Source organism: Zootoca vivipara, chromosome 14 (assembly GCF_963506605.1).
Source record: "Zootoca vivipara chromosome 14, rZooViv1.1, whole genome shotgun sequence".
Classification (NCBI taxonomy): Eukaryota; Metazoa; Chordata; class Lepidosauria; order Squamata; family Lacertidae; genus Zootoca; species Zootoca vivipara.
Window position 1 is genome coordinate 40,152,534 of NC_083289.1, and position 25,507 is coordinate 40,178,040.

Consider the following 25,507-nt stretch of genomic DNA (forward strand, 5'->3'; position numbering starts at 1 on the left):
TTCCAATTGTGCACTTAAATATTATATGGCTGAGTTTGGCTTATTCCCTCCTCCCTTCCAAACCATTTTCCTTTTGTGTCATTCACGGAAGGTTGGGACCAAGCAACAAACATCTTCTCCCAAAGATGTCCCACAAGGCGGCATGGAGATTTTTCCACTGGGTTTACTGCTGAAGGCTTTCTCACAAATCAGTACAGCTTTAAGGCAGCAGAGCTTTAGGATCAGTTTTTGCTTCTCCTAGATGGGCCACCTTCCCAGGTTGACAAAGCCCCATCTGCCCCTCGCTTCCCTCTACAGCATGTGCAGAAACTGCCTTTTTGACCGTTGGATCCACCATTTGTCTCGTCTGCTCAATCCATCGGAGTCTGCCTTCACATGCAGGGGAAGTTCCTAACTCATGGAAGGATTGAGACCCAAAGGCTACCCTCACCTGGTTTAGCTATCCATTTGAAGCTGTTTTGTGGTCCATGGCTGCTGTCACACGCTGACAGCTTCTAGGAGCCACAGTAGCTCTAAACTGCAGGAACAGTATTCTTCTGCTCGGGTCCAGCTTGTGAGTTTCCTCACAAATCAGGTTGGCCATTGCAGCAACAGGATGCTGGATTAAATGGGTCATTGGCCTCATCCAGGAGGTCTCTTCTTATGTTAACATCATTTCAATTTTGATAGCCCTTCTGCACTCCCAGTAATGACGACAGTACTAATAAGCATCTCTAACAAGAATGATATCAATTGCCTTCTAAGTGACACACAAACTACAATAAAATGCTTCAGGGATGTGCAAAATGCAGACTTAAAACCATAAAAGGCTTTGTGCATCTGATGGACTTGGCCCTAGTTCCCAAATGACTGCACCATAATCCATTTGTTCACTCTTTAAGGTGGAATTCTGGTTTTTTTGCTCCTAGATGCAAAGCGACAAATTCTGGAGGATAATCAGTTGGGGGTTTTTAGGAGTAAGAAAGACAGAATGGGACCAGGAGGATGGGCAGCCAGCCAGAGGCTTTCCAAAAGCTTGAAGACTCAAGGGCAAGAAGATACTCTGAAGGTAGCGGGCTACGTTCCAACATAGGAGGCAGAGGGAGTGTGATAAGGAACAATAATAGGCATGACTGGCAAATCTACTGTAAAATTGGCCAACCGCACAATTCTTTCCATATTCAATAGAGGCGGATAAACATGAAGTCCTGTGATATGGATGCATCAAATGAATGTGATCTGGGAGTCCTTGGCTGGCCAACAAAATCCAACCCTTTTTAAAAAATGGGCAGAAATGGGGGAAAGGGTGGCGTATGACTTCAATTTACCAACATTCTGCAAGCAGTGTCTTCACTGCTGATCATGCATATACAAAATAAGGTTTCCTGTGAAAGGGGAAGCTGCAAATGTCCAAAGCGAAGACAACGCTAGTTGTCTGAATGGCTGCCAGCTCTTCAGAAAACCTATAGGATTACTTTTTAAGACTTAATGAATTTGCCTCTATACAACACAAAGGGAAGATTTGCTTAATTTCATTATCCACCACAACACAGCGCTTCCAAAGTTATTGATTAGTGAGAGTGTATCCACCCAACATGGAGCAAGGCAGTCTCTGAGGCAGCCACTAAACTGGAGAAACTCTCCTGCCCTTTCAGATTTAAACAGTTGGTTTCTTATTTAAAATATATTAAGTACCTTACTTAAATTCTTTTATCCATTTTGAAACTTCTGTAAGCATGAACAGGGAATTCTCCTGCTATCTGAGAGTGGAAGCAAAAGATTCACATATGCATCCCATAAGCCTACAGTCCACACAACAGGTCACTGTGTGAACTGCTCTCAAGGTATGTGGTTTTCATTACTTTAGCCTGTCTGTCCTGTCCTTTATACATCTGGTCAAAGCACTAATCTTTTGAGCACTGCATTAATGCCAATGACTACAGGTCCATACAGACAAGCATTTGCCAGTGTGCACATAAGCAATTGCTCAGCATACAATACTGACTGCTGATGTGCTTCTGTGCTCCACTCCTTACTAGTAATGTCCTGCTCTCTTGTAACTGGTGTTGATGAATTAAGATCAGCAACTGCCCCATGTTTATAGAAACCAAGTCTCATACTTACTTCTGCATTGCAGACTACTCTTCTGTCAATTTTGGGTGCATAGACATACGTGTGCATAGACATATGCGTTCAGTTTATCCTATATAAAGCAGCAAGATCAAGATGATAACCTGAGCCAGCAAAGGCTATTGCACACTTCACACAATAATGTAAATTATACTATTACCTGAATAGCATTATATACCAGGGCTATGGAACAAGGATTGACTTTAACATGCAAGCTGCAAAGAGTCTATTTGAACAATTTATTAGTTTGCCTGTTTTTACAAGTTTAGAAAAAGAATCCCAGGATTTTTCCTCCTGTGTGTTTTCGCCTAGCTTCCTCGTGGTCCATGATGCCAGCTGAAGTTGTCAGCACAATGTACCTATTAAAAGGGTGAGGAAAATACCTGTTATGCTTTATGCTTGATTTCTTACCCATTTGCAAAATGAATTTAACCTCATATTTAACAGGCAGCACATTAGAAAAATGTACTACCACAAAAACTAAATGCAAAACTGCTTGACACGTATACAGATTAGATTCTTATGTAGATCACTGCCATACTGGTTTGAACCCAGCTAGATCGTTGCACATGCAAAGCAACTTCCATAAGTAACAGGGAACTTCTCCTCCCTCTTTCCTAACAACAAATCTGCTCCAGAGGGTTAGGGGGAACTCCCAGAGCTGCAAAGGGGGAGAAGAGTGAGGGGAACCTTGCACAATTAGTTGCATACAACCCACTGATTCTACAGAAAGCAACAGCTAATGTGCCAGTTAGCAGGTTAAGTGCTAGTAGTTCTGGCTTTTGATCCAAAATGATGAATAGACTCAGCGCTATTCAGTATGCGCTTATCTTGCAATATCAATCTAGCACCAAGGAGCAATAGCGAAGGTAAAAGTCACAGAAATGAAGCAGCCCTAATCACAAGCTTCGGGAATCCAGTTCTACATAGCTGATACTTACCCAAACTGACGTGAAGGTAGCAGGTTGTTCTGCCACTTTTCCAAATCCTTCAGTTGGACATCAAATCTGGGGCTGATCACACCACACTATCAAGCCAAACAAAGGGGAAAAGACTTAACCATCCTTCTAATGTATTACTTGCAAAGTCCAGAAGTCATTGAACTGAAGGATGTGGCATTAAAGTATTTTCAATAAACTTGATAGATGGGACAAAGCTGTGCTACCCAATTCAACAGGAAGTGGAACCAGGGAAAAGTGCCTGGGAACAACAAGAAATGTTTGTGGGTTCAGGGGCTGTGATTTATAGCCAGTTCATACAATCCTGAACAGGATCCAGATGGCACTGTCAGTTAGGCACAGGATGAAACCATCTTGCTTGAGTTAAGCAGTGCCTGAATGGGAGACAACCTGGGAACCCTGCCTAGAACACGTATGAGTTACAGAAATGGACTAGGTGGCCGAGGGGTGATGGTGGCAAGACGAAATGACCTCCCTTAAGCCCATATTGTGCCATCACTGAATGTTGTTGTTGTCTATTGAATTTCATCATCTATTGAATTTATATACCGCCCTATACCTGAAGGTCTCAGGGTGGTTCACAGAACAATGCGTTTTGATGATTGGCTTGAGACACATTTCTTTACCTAGGCCTTTGGAGGAGTGCGTATCTTCCCTCCTCCTACTCTGCTGTGTGCTGCAGTTCTGTGACTTTCGTTATTCTGATAACTGGGTTTTATTTTACAAATTTAATTGCACACTGTTCTTAATTGTTATATTTTGCAGCCCACCCAGCGACCATTTGGCAAAGGGTGGGCTATAAATACAGGTAACAAAATAAATAAATCGAAGCACTGCCTCACATCAACGTACAGGAGTTGAACAAGCACATGTCAAATGCAAACCTTGGCTTTGTCACAAGCCGCAGGGCACAACAGAAACCTTGGCATTATGCTGCTTTGACAGGGCTGACAGAAATGCCAACATTTCTGCCAAGAGGCAGAGGTGCATGCCAGTCTTCAACCACACTAGGGTTGCGTATTATATGCAAATTGCCTTCTGTGGAGTGTGACAAGCAACTAGCCTTCTTCCCAACTTTTGAAGCAGCAGAGATGGGCAAGGATCGTCCCAGCAGCTAAGAAGTGGTTTTGCCTCCCCCCCCCCATTGCCAAATCTGAGGAGGATGGAAGGGAGATGTTGGCTGCTGCACTAGCAGCAAGGGCCAGACAGCCGCATCCTAGAAGGCTTAGTTTCGTCAGAATAGAGTACAGTAGTACCTCGGGTTACAAATGCTTTGGGTTGAGGACTTTGCCCCAGGATGAAAATAGAAATTGCACATTAGCAAAAGCGGGCCTCAAGTTAAGAATGGTTTCGGGTTAAGAATGGACTTCCGGAACGAATTAAGTTCGTAACCCAAGGTACCACTATATATACTTCCAGAGTTGACACAAAGTACTGTAGTGTTGTGCTTGCATTAGGACCAACTGACAAGTCACAAAAATGGTGTGCTTTTGAGTTCTGTGGGACCAAATTCTTCCTCTGACAAGATGTTAAAGACATGCTCTGGAGACCTCAAAAGCACACACACAATTTTGTGATATTCTGTTCTAACCATGATTTTGTAATGTCTCCTATGGACCAATACAGCTAACTTAAACTTTTCAATAAGAAAGATTCAGAACTTGGGTATGAATAGAGTTGTATAGTTTCATCCTGAATTTGTAATATCAGCCTGTAACTGTAACTATCAAGTCAAATATTTTGAACACAAAGAAAGAAAAAACATGTTTGGAAAACTACCGCAATACTTTTTTAAGAGTATAAAAATATATACCGCCCTGTAGCAATACTCTTAAAACTTGCAATATACAGAACACAACACAAACATTTAAAATTTGGTATCTAAAAGTGGCATGGAGAAGAAAATATAAATACAACCCATTTCAAAGGTGCAGCTGTAAGCTGTTATGCCCTAACAGATCTGAATATATCAGTTTACCAGCTATTTTCAGTTCTGGGCCTATTAACATTTGACCAAGCAGTCACAATGCTAGGTAAGAAGAAAAAAATAAACTCCAATCTCAGGAAAAACTAAAAACTGAGAAAATAAAAGCTCAAGAATCACTGGCAATGTGAATGCATAAATGCACATCTCAATTCAATAACGTAGAAATCAAGTTAGAAACAAAAATTATACAAATACAGTAGTAAAATAAGAATCTGCCTTATCAGATGTCTGAGTTCAAGGAGTTCAAAAGTCTCTTCACTAACTAGCACCAGCTCTCTAGAGTTTCAGGCAAGGAGTCTTTGCCAACTGTACCCAGAGATGCCAGAAAGTGAACCAGGAACCATAGGTTGATTGGAAGAGGCTTCCCAAGACAGATTTCAAAGAGGTCAACGAGAAAGAAGAGGATTCATTGATGACAGCCACTTAGGTGGCAAAGGCTGTTCTCCAAGGGTTTTTAAGACAAGCAGAGTAATGTCTTCCAATTTGCCAGTTTTAAGGCACAATGTTGTCATCTCAAGTGAACCAGCACAGTGGCTGTTGAAGGACCAGAGGACCTTGAAATGATATCCTTAAACCTCCAGTATTCACAGCTGCTTCTTTTCAAGCCATTCCCATCAAGGACTTCTTGAAGTTCCCATTTGGTCAGACACACAATTATATGAACAAAGCACTTTGTCTCAACTTGCCTTAGGACTAAAGGAAATTTTGCCTAAATACATAACCCACCTTCCATTTATTCCAACCCACAATGGGCGAATTTTCCTGTGAAGTGAGGTGAATTTAGATGCACCCATTAAGTGTATCTTCCAAGATGTAATTCTGGCATTAAGTCCAGTGGGGCTTAAATGGAAGTCAGGTCCTACCTTGTTGAGTCTGCCTGTGAGATTAACAACAATCTTCCCAGCTCTGTGATCATCAATGATCTCAAATTCACCTATGTAACCTGTGAACCAAAGAAAAGCACTCAGCATATTCAAAGCTTTGCACCATTGAAATAGAACTAAAGCAACCCATTCCTCCCCGTTAACGGAACTGCTTGACTATTAGGGTGGGATATATGAGCCAGTGTGGCATAGCAGATACTATTTGACTAGAACTAGCTGTGCCATGGAGACTTGGCTTGCATTTGGCAAGTTACTACAGTGGTACATCTACTTACGAATTTAATGCGTTCCGAACGCACATTCGTAAGTCGAAAAAAATTGTAAGTCGAATCCTATAGGAATGCATTGGGAGAAAAAAATTGTAAGTCGAAGCAACCCTATCTAAAAATTCTTAAGTAGAAAAAACCCTATCTAAACCACATCCAAGATGGCGGACGGAGCTACGTTCGTAAGTAGAGGTACCACTGTATTTCAAACAGCCTGTGGCATTCAAAGTGATTCAATTTGCAAAAACAGAACTGGAAGCCATTTTATAAAATCAAATACTGCATGTTAATACAAGGATTATCATAGGTTTTTCAGGCTATTGTGCATGCTATCATGTATATCAGCATACTTCGCTATTTCATTTAGTACAATGGTACCTCATGTTACGTACTTAATCCGTTCCGGAGATCCGTTCGTAACAGGAAACCACTTGTAACATGAGACGCACTTTCTCTAATGGCGCCTCCCACTGTTGCCGTGCCGCTGGAGCGCGACTTCCGCTCGCATCTGGGAGCAAAGGTCGCAAGAAGGGGCATCTACTTCCTGGTTAGTGGAGCACGTAACCCGCAGCATTCGTAAGGGGGATGGTACGTAACAGGAGGCACCACTGTACTGCTGCTTGTTTTGTTTTACAGAGTATGTACATCTATGGACACTGCCTTCTTGGCTAAACAATCAACTAATGATGAGAACAAAAATGGATGGTCCCTGAACCCTCTGGAGGAAAGACAAAGCACAGGTGTGATAAATAATTTAAAATACTACTTGCACTGTACAATTTGAAGGAGCAAGTTACTTGGCCTATGGCGAGCTGACCATTTTCACCACCCCCAACCCCAAGTACGCTGCTTCAACCACAGACATCTTTAAACAAAACTTTTAAGTAATTAAGCCCAGTTTCAATCTATACCCACATCTAACTTTGAATATACAGTCAAACCTCGTGTTACGTCCGCTGCAGGTTATGTCCTTTTGGGCTGCGCTCTGCACCGAACCTGGAAGTACCAGAATGGGTTACTTCCGGGTTCACGCGCAAAAGCACCGAATCACAACCTGCGTGTGTGCAGACGCAAGTTGCGAACTTGAAACCCACACGGATCATGTTCGCAAACCGAGCGTCCACTGTAATATCTTCACTGGCATCTTCCCCAGTGATTATCAAGTTTAAAAGGCCAAAAATCTGAATCTTTTCTGGACTGTTTTACATATATTCTGTGGACTTACCATGCTTCATCATCACAGTTAAGAACCGGACGATAACTTTCGAGCATGGTCTGATGAGAACTTGACGTTTTCCACGCTTCTCAGCATTGTTGATGCTTTTAAGAGCATCTGCCAGAACGTTCATGCGCACCATGATGCCTGAATGGATAAAATACACAAATTTAAATGATAAGCTAACATGTATCAATGTTCTTTCTTCAAATGATGGCTCACTGGATTGCGTCTGGATGTTGGAAGCAGCACAAAATATAGGGAGCTAATTAAAAGAGCAATCAAAACACACTTTCTAAACAAATGTAAGGATTTATAGCCTTGCACTTGAAATTACACCATGGATAACAAACCGCATTAATATGTGCTGTTACGATGTGGCCACTCCAACTGCAAATAAATCGTTTAGTTCATTAGCCAGTTAAAACTAAGACAAAGCAAGTTAAGAGAAATTCTGCTCTTAAGTTTTGGATAAGGGTAGTAAGTTGATATACCGGTAATAGCCTCAGTAACTGCCTACAGAAAGGGGTGACTGTCACAGTGAATAAACAGTCTTTAGTAAGTACTGAATTGCAAGGACACTACATTGTGTGTATTTCCAGAAAAAAATAACTGCAACTGTTGACTTGTTTTCAAAGAGCTCTAGCAACCCAAAATTATTTTTAAAAAGTGTAGATTCAGCCCAGCCTTGCAAACAAGTTCACAAGTTACTAAGCTCAAATGCTTACAGTTACATCTGGTACAGTAAGAGTTTAAACACAAAAAGGATTAATTGCCTCCAATTCATAAGAATTTGTTGGTTGCTCTGAAGGCTATTCTTACTTAAGAGTTGCAATCAGGAGAGTAGCTGGTTTCAAATCTATTTGTCCAGTGCTGTTCATGCACACATGCCCCACAGTGCAGCACACACAAACACTTCAAGATTTAAAAGCTGCTTATGCATGAAATTAAATGGCTTTGGGAGACTGTGAATTGCTTTTCGTGTGCAATTATCAGGCACTCATTGGGACTACATTAAGCTACCCTGCATCAAGACACAGAGAGTATATTGGGATATCTTCAAAGTCTGTGTTGTCATTCTTTTTTAAGTCACTTTCTCCCCCTAGAAAGACCTTTAACCGGATATGTAGTTGCCATGACTACATGGGGTGAAGAGGAGAGTCCCTTTTTACTCAAAGGGAGCAAGTTACTTGTACTCAAAGGGACTCATATATTATACTTTGTATTTTCAGAAAAGAATTATTATACTGTCTCTGGGGTTCCAGTCCAAGCAAAGCCCTGAAGAATTATATTTCTTATCCAGAAGAACACAGACATTGCCAGGATTCCTTAATTTGAGTTAAAACAATATCATATTTTGACACCTTGAACAAAGTCATATATTCATGTTAAGGACAGGGAGCAACAATGTTCAGGGGTACTATTGAATCCCAGTTGCTGGGGAAATAAGGGCAGATTTTTGGTTATAACAAGGGAGGGAGGCCCATTGCCCTGAAGACCCGCTTGTGACCATCCCAGAAGCATCTCTGGGAAACATTGTTGGACTTCACAACTTTGGTGTGATCAAGCAAGACTTCTTATCGTTTTTACAGCTGCAGACCAACACAGCAAACCTTTGAAATATTTATGCAGCTGCTGATTTATTTGCAGTAAGAATGCCACAAGAGATGGGCTTTCCTCCCCCCCCCCCACCGCTTACAAGTTTTAACACTAGCGCACCAGTGCAATACTTTCCCGAAGCCAACGGTCCCCAAAAGGAAGAGTTATATTATAAGCACTTGGTAAGGCAAACTACCCACTCCAGGAACTGTAATGCTGAGGGCCCCAAACTTTGCTGTCGCAGTGAAGCATCCAGCGACCCCGGGATTTTAAGGGGCGACCCGGAGCTGAATGCCACCCATGTCGGTCTCCTCTATAGCAGCAACAGCCTGCAAGCCACTCCCGCCCAAGCTGGTGCAGGCGCCCATGTCTCGCGAGGACCTAAAATGCAACGGCGAGTGGCACATGGAAGCTCCACTACGTGCCCTGGGGCTCACACGCATGTAAAATAAGTTGCAGCCCGAGCGCGTGAGCATGCAACCGTGCCCGGCGTTCTTCGTCCAGCAAGGCACCTGGGGCGGTTCTGCCTGCCTGCTGGTAAAGGCCTCCCCGGTCAGGCACAGCCCGCCAACCCAGCCCTTCCTCCACTCAAAGCCCCAGACCAAGGCATCCATTCCTCTCCCAACCGCTCTTCCTCCCCCCCCCCGCTCCGTTCAGGAGGCCACCGCGAGGCCCAGGAGAAGCGCGGCCATCTCCAAATAAGCTGCGCAGGTCGAGCGGAGCCCCAGCTTCCAGGAACCAGGGCGACAGCGGCCCAAGGAGACAGGATGGGTTCGATATACGACGGATGCCACACAGGAACGGCCATCGCCAGCTACTCACCAGTGCAGCAATATGGCGGAAAAAGGAAGGCGGCCGAGCGAGCGCGGGGTGTTATGGGAAATCGAGGCGGCAGGATAACAAGGAAGTGACGAGAAATTATCTCGCGAGATTACCTTGTTCCCAGGTTAAAATGCATTGGGGAGATTTCCGCTCAGCTAGTGCTAGTCAACGGCTTCGCTTTGGACCATAGAGAACAAAATGTAGAGATATCTTGTGTGAAGGCTGACTCGACACACAGGGCTCAATTTTCTGATCTTTTAGGATGCGATCTTCTGCGTACTCATTTGGTAGCAAACCTGTTGAAATCATTGGGACGTCGCTTTGAGTAGATAGCTGCGGTGTTTAGAATGTCTTTGAGCTGGTTTTTCCAGGATTTTTTTTTTTTTTTTGGCAGCAGCGTCTCCACTTAGAAACAGAAAGAATAAGCAAACCTAAGCATACCATATTTCAGGGAATTCTTGAAAATAAAATTTTGGAAGCAGAAAACATTTTAAAGTGCAACATGTCTGCATGCAAGGCTTCTGTATTCACTTGACCGCTGAATTCAGGCTTGATCTCTCGATAATTTTTGCATGGGAGATTATACGAGTTAGAAAGTACTTCTGCGGCTCACTTCCGCAAAGATTTCTCAACGGCAGCTACCCGGAAGTTACCGACACTACATTTTCCTGTCTCTCTGACCTAAAGGCAAGGCGTCTTCAAACAGCTCGGCCGGAGTTGGCAGAGAGCGAACTCCCAGCGGCCCTTTCGGTTTTGGTATCCAGTAGCAACCAAGAACGCTTCCGGAAAAGGGGCGGGGACAGGCGACGGTTTTGGATGTTCAGCCTGTTTCTGTCACTGCGCGGCAGGACTCCGTCGCATGAATTCATTCTACTGCACAAGTGAAACTCGGAAAATTAGAATATCGTCGAAAAGTGCATTTATTTCAGTAACGCAACTTAAAAGGTGAAACCAATATGTGAGTAGATGCATGACATGCAAAGCAAGATATGTCAAGCCTTTATTTGTTGTGATTGTAATTATTTGTCGTTAGGCAGGTCAATGTAATAGCGATGTTTATTTTTGTATTATTGTAACTATTTGGTTTCTTACTGTGGAATTTCCAAAAGAATTTGTAAAAATTAAAAGAAAAAGAAAAAATAATAAGTTACATTACTGAAATAAATGCACTTTTCAACGATATTCTAATTTTCCGAGTTTCACCTGCATATGCACTATACGTTTTATCCCGTTTTATCCAGGCCACACACACACACAAGTTGCTCCAAGGCACCATATAGGGATCTTCCCTATCCTCCATTTTACTCTCACAGCCACTTTAAGTGAGATAGGCTAGGGCAGAGTCCTCCAACCTTGGGTTGCTCAGGTATTTTGATGGGAGTACAACTCCCGCCGCCCTTGATTACTGGATAAACTAGCTGGGGGTGATGGGAGTTGTAGTCCAAGGACATCAAATGTAAATTTTAACATTATTTATTAACAACATTTATATGTGGCCCTTTAGACCTAAAGTCTCCTAAAAGGGGCTTGCAAAAATCGACAACCAAAGTTTACCTTTCTACAGTAGTTTCTATGCACTCACTAATCTTTCTCCAACTTCCATCCAGAGAAGGAAGAGGCATTATGAGAGTTCAGTGACATATCTGAGACAGGCAAAAATAATTGGGGTGTGAAGCAATGCCAGGGGAGAGGGTGTGGCTGGGGGGGGGAGTTCAAAGTCCAGGGAGATAGCATTCGGCCCCTTGGCCTGAGATTCCCCAGCTTGGTAGACCCTATAATGTTGTATAGATGTTACCAAGGAAAATCCTCAGAAGGTGCCTGTCAGGGAGCTGTTGCGGCTACTCCTGAGTCAAGACGCTCCAGTCCGTTGTGTCTTTAAAGGTTTTATTGTGCATACTATTTACAGTGCAGAGATAGCAGAAAGCATGACCTCCTAGTCACTCTCAGAACCCGGCAATGGTGCCCGTCTGCTTCGGGGCCAGCATAATAACCTGGACACCCCAAAACGCCGCCCCCTAGCCCTGTCTTTGGGCATGCGTCTCAATTCGGGTGCCGGAAGGAGTGGTGCCCCTTCTTCCCCTTGCTGGGTGGGGCAGATGCCTGGGCTCTGATGCCTCTCTGAGCCGTCCCTCCTCCATTCCGCTTCCCCCTGACCAGCTGCTAGCGCTGTTGCTGGGCAAAGTGCTGGTCAGGATGATGGGGGGAGGCTCCCTGTAGGGAGTCCCCCTGACAGTGCCAAATCACTTTCTTAGGAAGGGATAAAAGGAAGTCTCACGCAGATGTGGAAATATTTTCGGCCTCAAAGGTTGAGGCATGAGGCATTTCCCAAACAGACTGTTTTACCAACACTGAAAGGATGACATTATGCAACAGAGTGGAGGATAATTTGAGGGGAACCTAAAGGCCTCAGCAGCAGCCTTTTGAGGCAGGGGTAGTCAGATGGTAGAGTAGAATCTACTAGTAGATCTCTGGTGATGATTGGCAGTTAACTCATAAACTGTTTCTGCTTGCAAATGAGCATCACCATCAACCAAAAGTATTTTTCTCCTCTTAAACTAGTTACCTCAATTCAGGAAAGCCTGGGAAGACTGAAGATTTGTCTTTAAAGGGGGGGGGCGTTCCTAGATCTGGTAAGGAAAATAAATTTAAACTGAGCATGCGCTGAAGGCTGTTATGCTATTCTACACCTGCATTCCTGAGCCACTATTTTGCACCTGGCTCTGTTTGAAAGTTCTAATGAAAAGCACATTGCAAAACTGAATTCTGCCCACTTGTGTCTTAAGACATCAATAAGTTAGCTCCAATTTTGCTATGACTTTATTTTCCTGGTTAGATGTATGGAGAAAAGCAGACAGGGGCCTTACATACACATTCAATAATTGCCATTTTTTTTCTTCTACTAACATTTTTATTCAACTTTTAGCTCTCTAGATAATACATTTATTATCCATCTACATTACGTATCAATGCAATCAAAAGTAAAGCAGCAACATTAACCAAAAAAAGTGGCTGGTACATGGAACTTAGTTCCCCACCCTCCAAGTCTTTTCTCTACCTTCCCACCCTACCTGGCTCCCTCCTAAAACATTGCTTTCCCTTCACATAAAACACTGCACTCCTACCCAAACTAGGTAAAGTTGGTTTAGTTATCCTGTCTAAAATAAATACACAAAATCAAGGGCAGGGTGGGTGGGTGGGTAAGGACTTTCTCATAACTGTGATGTTTTTGAAAGAGACTGGTTCCTGTCACTTAAGCTATCACTAAATCATTCCAAAATAGTTTTATATTTTACCATATTGTTGCTAGTGCCCATAACTGCTAGATACAGGAACTGCCATCAGACTTCCAATGACTAAATATAATTCATTTTGCAACTGTAAGTTCTCACTTTTCTCAGGATTTGTGTGCTGCTTCTAATGTCCAAACTGAAAGTATAATGTCAAATATGGTATTCATGAATGGGAAAATACTTACTACAATGATAACTAAGTTGGCATATTGAAATATTTCAACCCAAGGAACAGTAATAGGTAATGTTGCTCCTTCCACCTCCAGAAGAAAGGGATTTCTCTTTTCACTAGCCTTAGTCAGAGGCTTTGTATCTTCTCCTAAGGCAGAGATCTTGTGAGGTTGCTCTAATTAGTCCAAAAATGGTTATTCATTTGTTTGGAAAAACAGAATGCCCTAAGATTCACGTGTCACAAGAGATCCAACATAGGCATGTTTAAGTGTTGAACGCCACCCTAGTGTCCTTATGCAGATAAGTTATCTGGACCATGTTACATACTATGGTAGTATGGCAGTAAAAAATGAGCCACATCCCGCCCCTAGCATTCAAAAATGTTAGATGTGCATGAAGAGAGAAAGACTGCTTTTTATTGGTGCAAGCCAATTAGAAAGAGTGATGATAAAAATAATATTTGTGTTAGTTCTAGTTAGAAGACTTTCGATCCCTTGCTGGCAATGCTGCCAACACAGTTATGGCCTTTCAGGCTTCACTATAGGCAATATATCACAAGAGCAACTTAAAAACTTTGTCCTTCTGAGACACATTTACAAAAAATGTTTACTGAAAAGGTTGGGAACTTAGAATGAAAAGCAGCTACCATTTGTAAGGCAGTAATGTAAGCAGCAGATCTTATTTTGTCAAAAAAGATAATAATGAAACAAAAAAAGGTTCAAGATTTCTCAAGTCTATATTTTCAAACGTAAGATAACACTGTTCATCAATTTACAATTTTAAGACAGAAATTTGCCTGTTAAACAGAAATTTAAGATGCCTATCATTTTAACAGGTTACAAACTTTTACTTAAGAAATGTGTAGTAAAAACAAAATAGCATTAAGAAAACACAAATAACACCAGAGACTTGTTGGCAAGACAGACGCATCACGTATTTTCAACATGATTTTATATAAGACCATATTTTTAAAAAACTACAGACATGTTTCACAACACCAAAACTAGAGCTATTTAAATAATAGAAGCAATGAAGTTGACTGTCTGTGCATCCTGACTTAGGTTTTTCATTCAGTTTCAGTGCAATTAAGTTGCATTGCAGAGCTACAACTACAACTGGGATTCAGAGTTTAGGAGCTTTGCTTATTCAAATCACCTGTCACCTACAACATCGTACATTTATCAATTTAATCTAGAGGGCATTTTGAAATAAATCTAGACAGTCCAGAGAGTCCTTAAAATGCTCAAGAGGAATGGAAAATGCTACCCAGTTCACCACCACCAGTTGTTACTGATCAGTCTTATTACACTGTTGAAGTTGCAAGTCACACTTACTGTAAGAATGACTGTCCATGTTAGAAGACTATTAGTGTGTGACTGAGGGACCATACAGTTCCTGTTTAAACAGCATAAGAAGGGCCCTTATTTAAAATCAAAAAGCGATGACTGAAATAAGCACTTCTATACTATTAAACACACAATAATTCATTGAATTGTTCCCAGAACACAATTATACTATAGGGTGAATTAGCAAGCAATATTTCATTCATTTTTCTTCTCCTTTTGCTTCAGGAGTTTGTTGACCTCCCTTTTTGCCATTCCAGCATATTTTGAAATTATTCCGTGCTTATTTAATCCAGGAAACAACAAGAAGCAGCTCACTAAGGGGGTAAAGAAGAAGTTATCACCACCTATGTTCATTTGCAAATTCATCTAATTTATGTTACAATTGCTTCATTATAGGCATCCCAATTACAAATATTTCCCCCACTCTTTATTGTGGAAAAACACAGCAATATATTATTCTGCGCCACTTACCAATAAGGTAGGTGAGGAAGAGGTTATGAACTTGCTGTCCTATCCAAGCAATCACAGCTAAGGAACAGAGCATTGTCGTGAAGTACTAGAAGAGAAATAAGAATGGTAGTAGTACTTAAAAGTAAGCTATGAAGGCATAATATGACAGTTACCTCTCTAAGTACTTTCCCTGCTGCTATTAAAAGCAGCATGATTGATTAGCATGGATTCTGAATGAGTGAACAAACAAACAAACACACTTAGCAGTATATCTCATTCACTTCAGTGGAAATTTCTTTCAAGCTAATAAGTTTTAGGAGCTTAGCCTAGATTGTTATTGGCTTGGTTGATGCATTAGGAAGATGTTATAAATTGCAGACAGGCATATATTCGCATACCACTAGAATAACTGTCCTAGAGACAATGAAGCAAAAAAAAAAGTGCCTGAAGCAAGTGTGTGGTTGGGTGTGTGTGTGAAATACTCAAATCAAGATACCATAAATAGCTCTGATCAGATGGTGTGTGCACCTACTAAACTATTCATTTCAAGGTGCAGCTACCATTTTAGGTTTAAAAAAACATATTTTCGTTTAAAAAACAAACAAACATGCCAGTCACCAGAAGCATTTGTTTTAGTATATGTAAGGCAGAATGGATTTATAAAGCAACAACCAATTTGCAATAAGGCTGAAACACTTTCAGAGAAGCACATATATTACCATTTTAGGCTTTTCCTCCTTAAATGTGAAAAGACGTTTCCACCAACCAACAATTCCGCGCCGTGTTTTTACCAGGTTGCTACAGATTTCATGGAATCGCTGCTGTTGTTCAGTAGTCCTTTAAAGAAATTATTTTAAGCAAATATTGATATTATGGTGTTTAGAAACCGCACATGAGCAACCATCATCATCTCGACCTACTGTCACCCAGTTCAAAATTTGATACCATTTTAATGTCCCGTTCATATATGTACAATATATATTTCTTCAACTCTCTACTATAACTATTCACTGTTAGGGTGATTAAAAATCCAATATTGAGAAGATCATATATATTTTAATGGACTAAAACTTGCATTAATTTGCAGCTGACATGTGTTCTGAATGACCAGGTATTATGAATAATTTACCATTAACTGCAAATCTGTGTCCTATTCAGCAAATCACCATTTCCAGCAGAAAGGTTCTTCAGCTGTCTCAAAACTTTCAGTTAGATGGCATCTTTATATATTTACACCCCAAGGATCCATGACAGCCAGTTGTTTAAAGGCTACAGCTCTGTTTTTAGTCTACTATCAGTTTGCATGGTGCTGTAGAGAGTAACATAAAGGGGACGGGAAGAGGAGGAAAAGATAGGTTCCTGCCTCAATGACCTTGCAGTCTAAACAAAATTATACAAGCAAAGGTATCAAACAGAAAAAAGAGACAACTGAGCCTTTAATATACACATATATTGTTGCTCTAGGTAGTAGAACAACACTATGTCAGAACACTAGGTAGAAAGATTTTTGTTCAGGACTGATGCACATAGTTAACACTGAATATATGTGGGTTCGATTCTATTCTTGCTAAATGTTATACTTAGGGGACTGTCAAACAACATACCATTTACTGGAGCCAAAAATTCTAGGAGCAAGAGCAGGTACAAGGTAGTCAGCCAGACAAAGCACCATAACAAAGCAAGAAACACCTGAAAGAACAGATGGGTCCAAGTAGTAGATCATCCTGTTGGAGCAAGAAAAAGGTTGTTATCTAGTGGCAAGACATTTAACAATGTGATTAAAGGAGGTGCGGAGAAGTGCCTCAAATTTTATTCTGAAGTACCCAACTCCCATCAGCCCCAGCCAACACAGCCAGTGGTTGAGAAATAATGCCTCAATTTAGTTTCTGCAATGGCATAATCACCAACGGGAGAATAGATTGGAAGGAGAAGGAAAATAAAGTTTGGAAGGAATAAAAAGTTGTTGCACTTTCCTATATTTTCCAATTAATAGGCCCTTCTATGAAATAAAATGACTAGGAAAGTCCCCCCCCACAAGTTTAAACATATATTTGGTTTTTTTATATCAGCATTGTTTTTCCAGCTGCATAAAACTTCCCATGTACTTTTTATACAGCAACGCAGTACTGAGAACTTCAGGAAAATAACTACTAGCTTAACTGTCTTTAGCATTTTTAAGTAACATTCTCTCCAATAACTTACAGAAAGATGAAGGAAACTACAGCAATCATAGCAGGTGGAAACCATGGTTTTTCCCAACGAAGGATTTTGTCTGTCACCAGAATCACTTCACCCCATCCTTGCAACTGCTCTTCCAAGCTAGCTGTCTCTGCAGCCTGTGAATAAAAGCATTTTAGCATATGTAATTGCCCCAGGCAGAAAAATGTTTACACAATGCATATGCTTCATGGGACATGTAGGCTATCTTATGTTAAGACAATATAACAGCTTTATCCCTACTTTGCTTTAAAGAATACTGTATAACTCAGTTTTATGTCTGCATCCTCTTAACTGGTCCTTTTTTATACAGTACAGTACTTCTATGGGAGAGTCCCTTTTAATTTGAAGCTTTATGTCTATCATGCAACAAAATATCTGGTTACTTTCAACTAGGAGAACAGTGCCATATTCATAGGATATATTTCTACATACTGAAACTTGGATCCAGAGTTCCTATGAGCAGAACAGGATGCTCCGGCTAGAGCAAAAGGGTTGTGGATGCAATTTACACCAATTCTTCCTTCCTCCTGTAGCCAATAAAAAGCTGCTCTAGAGGTGTGGGGATTCCTTAAGGTCAGAGGGGAAAGGGGAAATTGGCAGAAATTGTCTTTCCTACATTCCTCAAGCGGGAACCTCTTCTAGAAACACAATGGCAACTCTAGATCAAGTAGTTAGGATTTTTCATAACAAAGAGCTCTTCTACTTGCCATTTATTGTTATGGCATCATCTTGTGAAAACTGTGCTCCAGGACCTTATTTTGATTCTGATTCCAGCTTGGATATTAGGATAAAAATTATCTGGCTTATAGAGAGCCCAAATCTTATGATCATGAACTTGGGCAGGATGAGAAAGTAACTCAATATAAGCAAAATATTTAATTGTGTTTTTTGCAAGCAATATATTTTTGAAATTAAACTGTTTTTACATTATTATCCTAACAATGTTAAATGTTCCGCAAGGTTCTCTGTGCAAAATTGGATTTACCAAAATTTTAATTAACTCTGAATAATTGTTACTTTGGACATCCTACACAGCTGTGTTTTGTACTGATTGCTGTCTCAGCCCAGGACCATAAACTGAAGACTCGTGAATAGTACGTAGGTGAAACTTTCATAATGAATCATGAAGGAAAAAATAGACCTGCCACTGAGGTCTACACGCTGTATAAAACTCCTGCTAGTCTAGCATGTTTAATGCTTCCTTATTTTAAATTCTAATTTCTGCTCTTCAATTTCTGTCCATTTCCTAACATGGCATTCTAGATCAGCATGATATAGGGAGTTCAAGCCAACAAATTTTGTTTCTAAACATTTCTCTCTTCCCTTGAAGCTTAGATCTGTGAATATTCCATCATACACATACATACCCTTAATGCATGTCTTTGAAATGATTCAGTCACAAGACAAACTAAACTGTTGTTCTGCCTGGGTTAAAATCTCTCCTTGCCCATCAAGTTTACTCAGTTATATTGGGCCATCTATGCGCATGTGCACCGTCTTCAACTCAAAAAGCATACCAAGCATATGACAGTGAGAAATGTAGCAGATAACACTGTGGATACAAGTGATCTGCATTTCACTCAAAGAAAAAGCACACACAGTATCTGCACTACTCTGTTCATCAACCATAATGCTCAGTGCTGTGCATCTGACTTTCACCCACCTATCCCTTAAGCGCTGCAGCTCCTCTGACAGCCTAAACAAAGCACCCTGCTTATTTCTGCTCCTATTAGCATAAACAGGCTGGACAGGTGTGTCTCTAATACTACAAAGGAAGATGACATAGCAAAGCCCTACTGGAGAAACAGGAAAATGAAACCTGATCTTTTTCAAGATGGCTCGCCTAGAATATTTTTTTATGTATTATTTGGTGGGAAGAAAGGCCTCCATCCCTACCCATTTGTAAGAAGGCCCTTTTGCCTTTCAACCCTGCAATTCTGATCCCATGTTCCTACAAAACACTATTGCTGCAGCTGCCAGCTTCTAAAACCTTGTGCATCAGCAAAATATAATGGGTTCTCTCCTGATTTTGAATCCTTCCAAAGCTCTCAAAAGGTGAAATTTGAGGTGACACATTTACCTTGGAATAAACCCAATTTACTCAGGCCTTCATTCTGAGTAAACATGACTAGACTGTGGGGTGTTATTTAAGTTCCAGAAGGACAGTTTCATACAGCCAACACACAAACAACCTTGGGGCACCTTTAAGGCTTATGGTGGCAGAAGCTTCACAGGCTAAAACCCCATTCATCAAACACACAAAATGTTATTATCCATCCGTGTGTGTGTGTGTACACACACACACACACACACACACCTCTATTTACACACAGGTAAGTGTTAATACAAATATACACATACTGATAGATAACGCGTGTTTGAAAGAAGACATTCATACACACACCATCAAACAACCACTTCGTGCATCCGACGAAGCAGCCTTCAGTCCACAAAAGCCTCTGCCATCAAAAATCTGCGGGTCTTAGAATCGCAGAATTGTGGCGTCGGAAGGGGCCCGAGGGTCATCCAGCCAACCCCCTGCATTGCAGTAAGCTACGTCTTGAAAAGCGCCGTAAGATCCTTTGGTGTGCCTGTTATACTTTCGAAGTTTCCTCACTTCGCCCCTTGCAGCCCCCTCCACTCTATGAAGCAGTTCGCTGCCTCCTGCCCTCAAAGGAAGAGCTGCACAATGGCGCGAATCTCCCACCCCCCACTTTAAAATAACGCAAAATAAGAATGGCGGGGCTGGAATGGGGGTTGAAGAGGCCGCTATGGCAGCCTTGCAAGACGTGCATGGAGACAGAAGAGCCAGCCCCTCCCTCTTCCTGCGTAAAAACAAGCGCCCCTCCGCAGATGCTCCTCGCAGGATACAACCCAAAGAAGCACCCCCCCCACTTTCTTCCTTCCCACTTCTTAATGGAAGCGAGGGCCTCAACTCGCCCCCCGCCCACCCAACGTGCTTTGCCTCAGCGCTCACCCACCAGCTGGTTGGTGCTCCTATTGTCGCCCTCCGCCATTTTGTGTGGCCCAGACAGCTGCTTTCTGCAGACTCCTTCTCTCCCACCCCTCGCAAACCGTCACGGGTTAAGCCCCGCCTCCTCTCCCTAGCCTTCCAGGCCACGCCCCCTCCAAAGCAACTTCCCCGTCGGCCTCGCGGGCAAGAACCCTTAGCCGCCTCGCTGTCCCTCCCCTTTTATGAGCTCGGATGCCCCGCCCATCCCGCCTCCCCGCCTCTTTCCATTGGATAAGGGCCATCTCACTCCCCTAACCAGCACCCTCTCACCTGCCCCTCTGCGCGTTCGCCTTTGAATTTGGACCAATCAGCGCCCTCCTCCTCCTCGTCTTGACTTCGGGCGCGTGAGGGGGGAGAAACGTCGCGTTCTTCCTTTGACGTCCCGTAGCAGAAACCGTTTAACGGGTTTTTTTGGGGGGGGTGTCGGGGGAGGACAGGGCTGCTTAGTGCCTTTCCAAGTAGAAACAAACTGGCCCCTTATGGAGGGGTTGTGGGAGTTGTTCCCTCAGGTTTTCCCAGCTGGATAAATGGGTCTTTGCCATGCGTGTCTATTTTATGTATTACTTTGTTGTTGTTTAGTCGTTTAGTGGTGTCCGACTCTTCGTGACCCCATGAACCAGAGCACACCAGGCACGCCTGTCTTCCACTGCCTCCCGCACTTTGGTCAGACTCATGTTGGGAACTTCGAGAACACTGTCCAACCACCATAAATTATTACATTTATTACTTTTCCTCCAAGGAGCTCAAGGTGGCCTATGTGGTTTCTCCCTCTCCCTATTTACAACAACCCTGTGAGGTAGGCTAGGCGAAGAACCAGTGACTGGCCTGAGGTCACCCAGTGAGTTCCACAGCTGAGGAAGGTGTTTGCCAAGTCCGAGCAGAGCCAGGGCCTGAGGTGTTGGTGCTAAGCAAGGCAATGTGGATGGAGCAGGCCAGCTGGAAGTACCTGTATGAGTCTGTTAAACTAAAGGAAGTACCTTTATGAATAAAACGAGGTTTGCAGTTTGGAAGTGACCAGAGGAGAGTTCGCAGGGATGTGGAAAGGACTGGAAGTCTTTATTCCTTCAGGCGAGAGAGAAGGAAGTGATGGAGATCCAGGTGACAGCTGGGAGGGAAGGGTCCCACAAATGAAAGGTGTAGCAACCATCCAATGCTTGCAATTGTGGAGAGCCTCTAGAATGCCTTTCCATTTTTCTCACACATATTTTATATACTACCATTTGTTTCTGTGTTGGGTATTAGTTTGATCCTAAACCTATGCTTTCCCCATTTCTGTAAACTACTGTACTATACGTTGGTAAACTGAATTGCCATACTTTAAAAAAGAAAAGGGGGAAAAGACCAGGAATAATATAGTACATTCAACTTGTTTGTAGGTATTCAAGTATACAAAAAAGCCCTACATTTTCTGGCTAAAAGGGGCAAGTTTGAAAAGCAGCAGGAGACAAGACTGCAAAGCCTAGGTGCATTCATCTGGGAGTCCAACTAATGCAAAAACCTGCATCCTAACAAAGGTGATTTAAAACTGATTTCTCCCCCAAACAGCTTCCAACACTCCTCTAAGTAACTCACTGAAGTTTCAAATACTGTATAGTGAAGGCTGAAGATGAAAGGGGGGAGGTTCTGATCCCGTTTTGGGGGTGGGGAGCAGCAGCGAGGGGAGCAAATCTTGCGTGGTTAGGAATTCCTAAGTCCAATGAATCAATGTGAACCATCACAATAACTTCCAATTAGATTCTGCAGGATGTTGCAGTTGTTATTCTCCGCACACACCCTTGAAGAGCTCATGCTTGAAATGCATCAAAGTATATATTAAAAATGTTTCATTACACACAGAACCAACCTACTAAAATATATTCCCTGCCTGCTTCAGTCAAAGCAAACCACGGGAAGCCCCTGCTTTGGTATGCAGATTCATTTTTTCCACTTTGTGCTGTCAATGATTTGCTGCAGATAACATGGTGCCCTCCAGATGTTGTTGCACAATGGTTGCTTAAATGTGCAACAATAACTTTTGCTTCAGACACATTTATGTGGATTATATGCATGACAGGCAACTAGCTGCAGCTTTCAAATCTATTCCTTGTGCTGATTCCCCTCTGTGAAAGAGGTGGTAACCTTTCGCACAAATGCAGAAGTTTCACATGCTTGGTACCGTGATCATTGCACACTGCAAGTTAGAGATCTAGCACTTTGAATGTTACTGCAGTAAAGAAAAGAATGCCACACAGGGAATGAAGAATACAAATAGATTTTTGAGCTTTATTACATTATGCAGTAAAGACCCCCGTCTCCATACACATTTCATTTCTGGATAGTGTGGTATAATAATACATGAATCACAAGCGCAGCAGCTTGCCCTGACCCCTGGTTCCCAAGGGAAAGAAAAACATGTTACCATCTTATCCCAATCATATCTGGATTGCTCATTAAGGATGTTTCGTACAAGGAAAATAAAGGTACACTCACCAAATGCATGGATTTTGCCTTAACTGAATTTTACTGAAAAGCAAGCATCTCACTCTTGCAATGCTGTGGGCAAAGGGTTCCAGAGTACTGAGTTGGAATGCATTTCCTCAGAAGCATTAGTAAATATGTAGGCAGTGCACATGACATGTCTAGGGCAGTTAATTAAAAGGTGAGATAGCTAGCGCCTGTGTGGAAGACTGATAGCAGTATCAAGTCACTTCTGTATCAGATATTCTGAGGAAGTCAAAAGAATTTTTCCACATTATAGAAACACTGGAATAATTAGCTTCTTCTTGTGCTGGACCTTAATATATATTTGATAGCAACTCTTCAAAACAAAGGCCAAAGCTCACACTCCGATAAATAGGCTGCATCAATTAAAAAAAATTAACTGTTGGAAAGGTTTTTAAAATCCTTAAGAGACTAAAGAGGATATGATGGGAACATTTGATTTGTCCTCATTTAACAGCTTTCAAAGCAAATTAAATAAGTTCACATAGCCCCACAAGTTCAATTTGGAAGTTTAGATTCAAGTGGTGCCTATCCAAACATGACACCGATTAGTGATAACTGAGTTAAGAAGCAGCCAGTTCTTTCCTAAAGCAAAGTTAAAACAAGCTCCTAAGGTAATGATTTTAGTTAGCAGGCAAGTAAAACACTGAGGACATATGGAAAGAGACTGATTTAAAGTGCTGTTTTAATAGCAACTTTTGTCACACCCATAGTTCAAAAGTGCAAGGTAGGTTTAGGAAAACTTGCTGAGAAATTCACAACTGAACACCACCTACTGGAAGTCATATGGAAATGTACTTTCACACAAATCTTTATACAATTTTGCTTGAACAAAAAAAGAGATAGTCCACTTCATGACTATCTTTAAATTCCCAGATTGAACTGAAACACTATACATTTACAAGTGTAAATCAAAATTTGAAATGAATCAAACAGCATAAAACTACCTCCACTAGAACTTGACTTTATTGATTTTCTGTCATCAACAATGTAAAAGAGTCTACTTAGATATTCTAATCATTTTTAAGGTAAAGATTACATTGGAGTACCTACGTTTACAAAAGAAACTACAGCAAAATCACAGTAGAATGTGTTTTGGAGGAAAAGGTTTGAACTACAAAAAGGAGTGTACACTGCAAGCAGAGGGAAGTGCACATGAAAACCAAATGCCTGTTAGATTCATTACTTTGAAATGCACAGTGAATTTGGGGAAACTGTACATGATAGAATCACAAAAAATCACTTTAAAATAACCAAAACTCCAACCATTTGTGTTTGATCAGCCAACACAAAAGATTTGCTTAAATGTTCAGCGTTCCCTGTGCTTTTGGAATATTTGGTTTGCAAAAAAGAAAGAAGAAATGATTAATTTGACTGAACAGTGAAATTACAAGGATTGAAATAAAAACGTATTAGAAATACATCTAAAGAACAAGAATAAACCAGAAGTGGGAAAGAACTAAAAAAAAAAAAGACACAAAGGCTTTCTCTTCTCAAAGAGGTTCTTCCAACACAGCTGACATGCAGCTCTTTGCATTTCAGTCCATTTCTGAAGTTCATTCTCGTGTAGCATTTATTAATCATTTTTTGCACAAACTGGTCAACTCAACCAGCACTGTTGCCAAGCAACAAGAGCGACTCAAGAAACTCAATCTCTCAAATCTTCCTTTGCTGCGATTTCTTCACGGCCCCCTTTTTTCGGTTTCGGTTTCTCCTGGATTGTTCACAGGGTCAGGTGGAACTGGGTTCCAAATCACTCTGCGGTATGTAGCATTCCCAATTTCCTTTCTGCAGCTATGTTTCCCCCCGACACGATTGCAGTTCTTCTGTAGCAGAAAGACAGCCGTGTTGTTCAGGCGGTGAGCTTTCACCCTTGACCCTGGGGGTTCCAGGCCATTGTGTTTAGCGTATCCCTGAGTGCAGCTACTCTGCAGGACTCACTTCCCAGTGCACCGAGATTGCCTAGGTTTCCTCACATTAAGCCCCAGAAAGGCATCACCACCGACTGTGGTTCTGCTATGGATGCCTGAGGCCGAGTTGATTCTGCTGGATGTCTGACCTCGCTGAACCAGACTGACCTGCTATCTTCCTGTTCATACCCAGGCTGTCCAACCTTCATACAGCTGAGCCAAGTTATCTAGATTAGTTGCTTCCTTAATCACATAGTCAACCTATGAAATTGCAATGTAAAATAAGTTAGGGCTTTGGATTTTGTACATGCAGAGAACTTCAAGACCACCTTTATTAGCATGTTCAGCAGTAAGTTTGTCCACCATTCCTTATTGACAGTTTACATTAGGAAGACCAAGGTTTACTCCTTTAACATTTATAGTCCATGTACACAGCAGACACTACTAAAAACTGTAAGTGGCCAAGTTCAGACCTAGGACCAAACCATGTGTTGTTGCTATGTGAATGAGCTGGCAAGAGCCTCAGGATCTAGGATAGCTCAGTGGGTAGAGCATATGACCCTTAATCTCAGGGTTGTGAGTTCAAGCCCCACATTTGGCAAAAGATTCCTGCATTGCAGGGGGAGTTGGACTAGATGACCCTTGGAGTCCCTTCCAACTGTACAATTCTATTATTGTGCATGTGCAAAGGAATAAGATTTAAGGCTGCCATTATCGTGCCTGAACTCAGCAAGTGGTAGTTTGTTAAAACCATAGTTTTTTGTTTAACAAGCCAGAATATTCA

The 25,507-nt window shown here is 41.8% G+C and overlaps 3 protein-coding genes across 4 annotated transcripts in view; all 3 read right to left on the reverse strand.

The window, feature by feature from the left end:
• Positions 1-2,334: 2,334 nt before the first annotated feature.
• RPS15A (ribosomal protein S15a) lies at positions 2,335-9,950 on the reverse strand. Its single transcript, XM_035131881.2, has 5 exons — positions 9,843-9,950; positions 7,431-7,568; positions 5,919-5,998; positions 3,051-3,136; positions 2,335-2,468 (listed from the first exon to the last, which is right to left on the reverse strand). The coding sequence occupies exons 2-5, from the start codon at positions 7,561-7,563 to the stop codon at positions 2,375-2,377; spliced, it is 393 nt and encodes a 130-aa protein (XP_034987772.1). The 5' UTR covers positions 7,564-7,568; positions 9,843-9,950; the 3' UTR covers positions 2,335-2,374.
• A 4,070-nt stretch (positions 9,951-14,020) lies between these two features.
• On the reverse strand, positions 14,021-20,453 carry ARL6IP1 (ADP ribosylation factor like GTPase 6 interacting protein 1). The gene is made up of 6 exons (XM_035132021.2): positions 20,301-20,453; positions 17,302-17,435; positions 16,704-16,823; positions 15,819-15,936; positions 15,121-15,205; positions 14,021-14,963 (listed from the first exon to the last, which is right to left on the reverse strand). The coding sequence occupies exons 1-6, from the start codon at positions 20,334-20,336 to the stop codon at positions 14,845-14,847; spliced, it is 612 nt and encodes a 203-aa protein (XP_034987912.1). The 5' UTR covers positions 20,337-20,453; the 3' UTR covers positions 14,021-14,844.
• A 2,114-nt stretch (positions 20,454-22,567) lies between these two features.
• The window catches only part of SMG1 (SMG1 nonsense mediated mRNA decay associated PI3K related kinase), a 72,120-nt gene continuing 69,180 nt past the window's right edge, over positions 22,568-25,507 (reverse strand). For both annotated transcript variants that reach the window (XM_060282549.1, XM_035130581.2), the window contains exon 62: positions 22,568-24,984. In XM_060282549.1, the coding sequence (XP_060138532.1) occupies positions 24,907-24,984 (78 nt within the window). In that variant the 3' untranslated portion in view covers positions 22,568-24,906. The remainder of the gene's footprint in view (positions 24,985-25,507) is intronic.

Excerpts from the sequence above, each read along its gene's own strand:
- RPS15A (XM_035131881.2), bottom strand. The coding sequence starts at position 7,563 with ATGGTGCGCATGAACGTTCTGGCAGATGCTCTTAAAAGCATCAACAAT. Across the intron at positions 3,137-5,918 it reads TCACAGGCAGACTCAACAAG|TGTGGTGTGATCAGCCCCAG; the intron begins GTAGGACCTGAC and ends TTGGCTTGATAG. Across the intron at positions 2,469-3,050 it reads CTACCTTCACGTCAGTTTGG|GTACATTGTGCTGACAACTT; the intron begins GTAAGTATCAGC and ends CCCTTTTAATAG.
- ARL6IP1 (XM_035132021.2), bottom strand. The coding sequence starts at position 20,336 with ATGGCGGAGGGCGACAATAGGAGCACCAACCAGCTG. Across the intron at positions 17,436-20,300 it reads ATAGGAGCACCAACCAGCTG|GCTGCAGAGACAGCTAGCTT; the intron begins GTGGGTGAGCGC and ends TTTTATTCACAG. Across the intron at positions 15,937-16,703 it reads ATTTTTGGCTCCAGTAAATG|GACTACTGAACAACAGCAGC; the intron begins GTATGTTGTTTG and ends ATTTCTTTAAAG.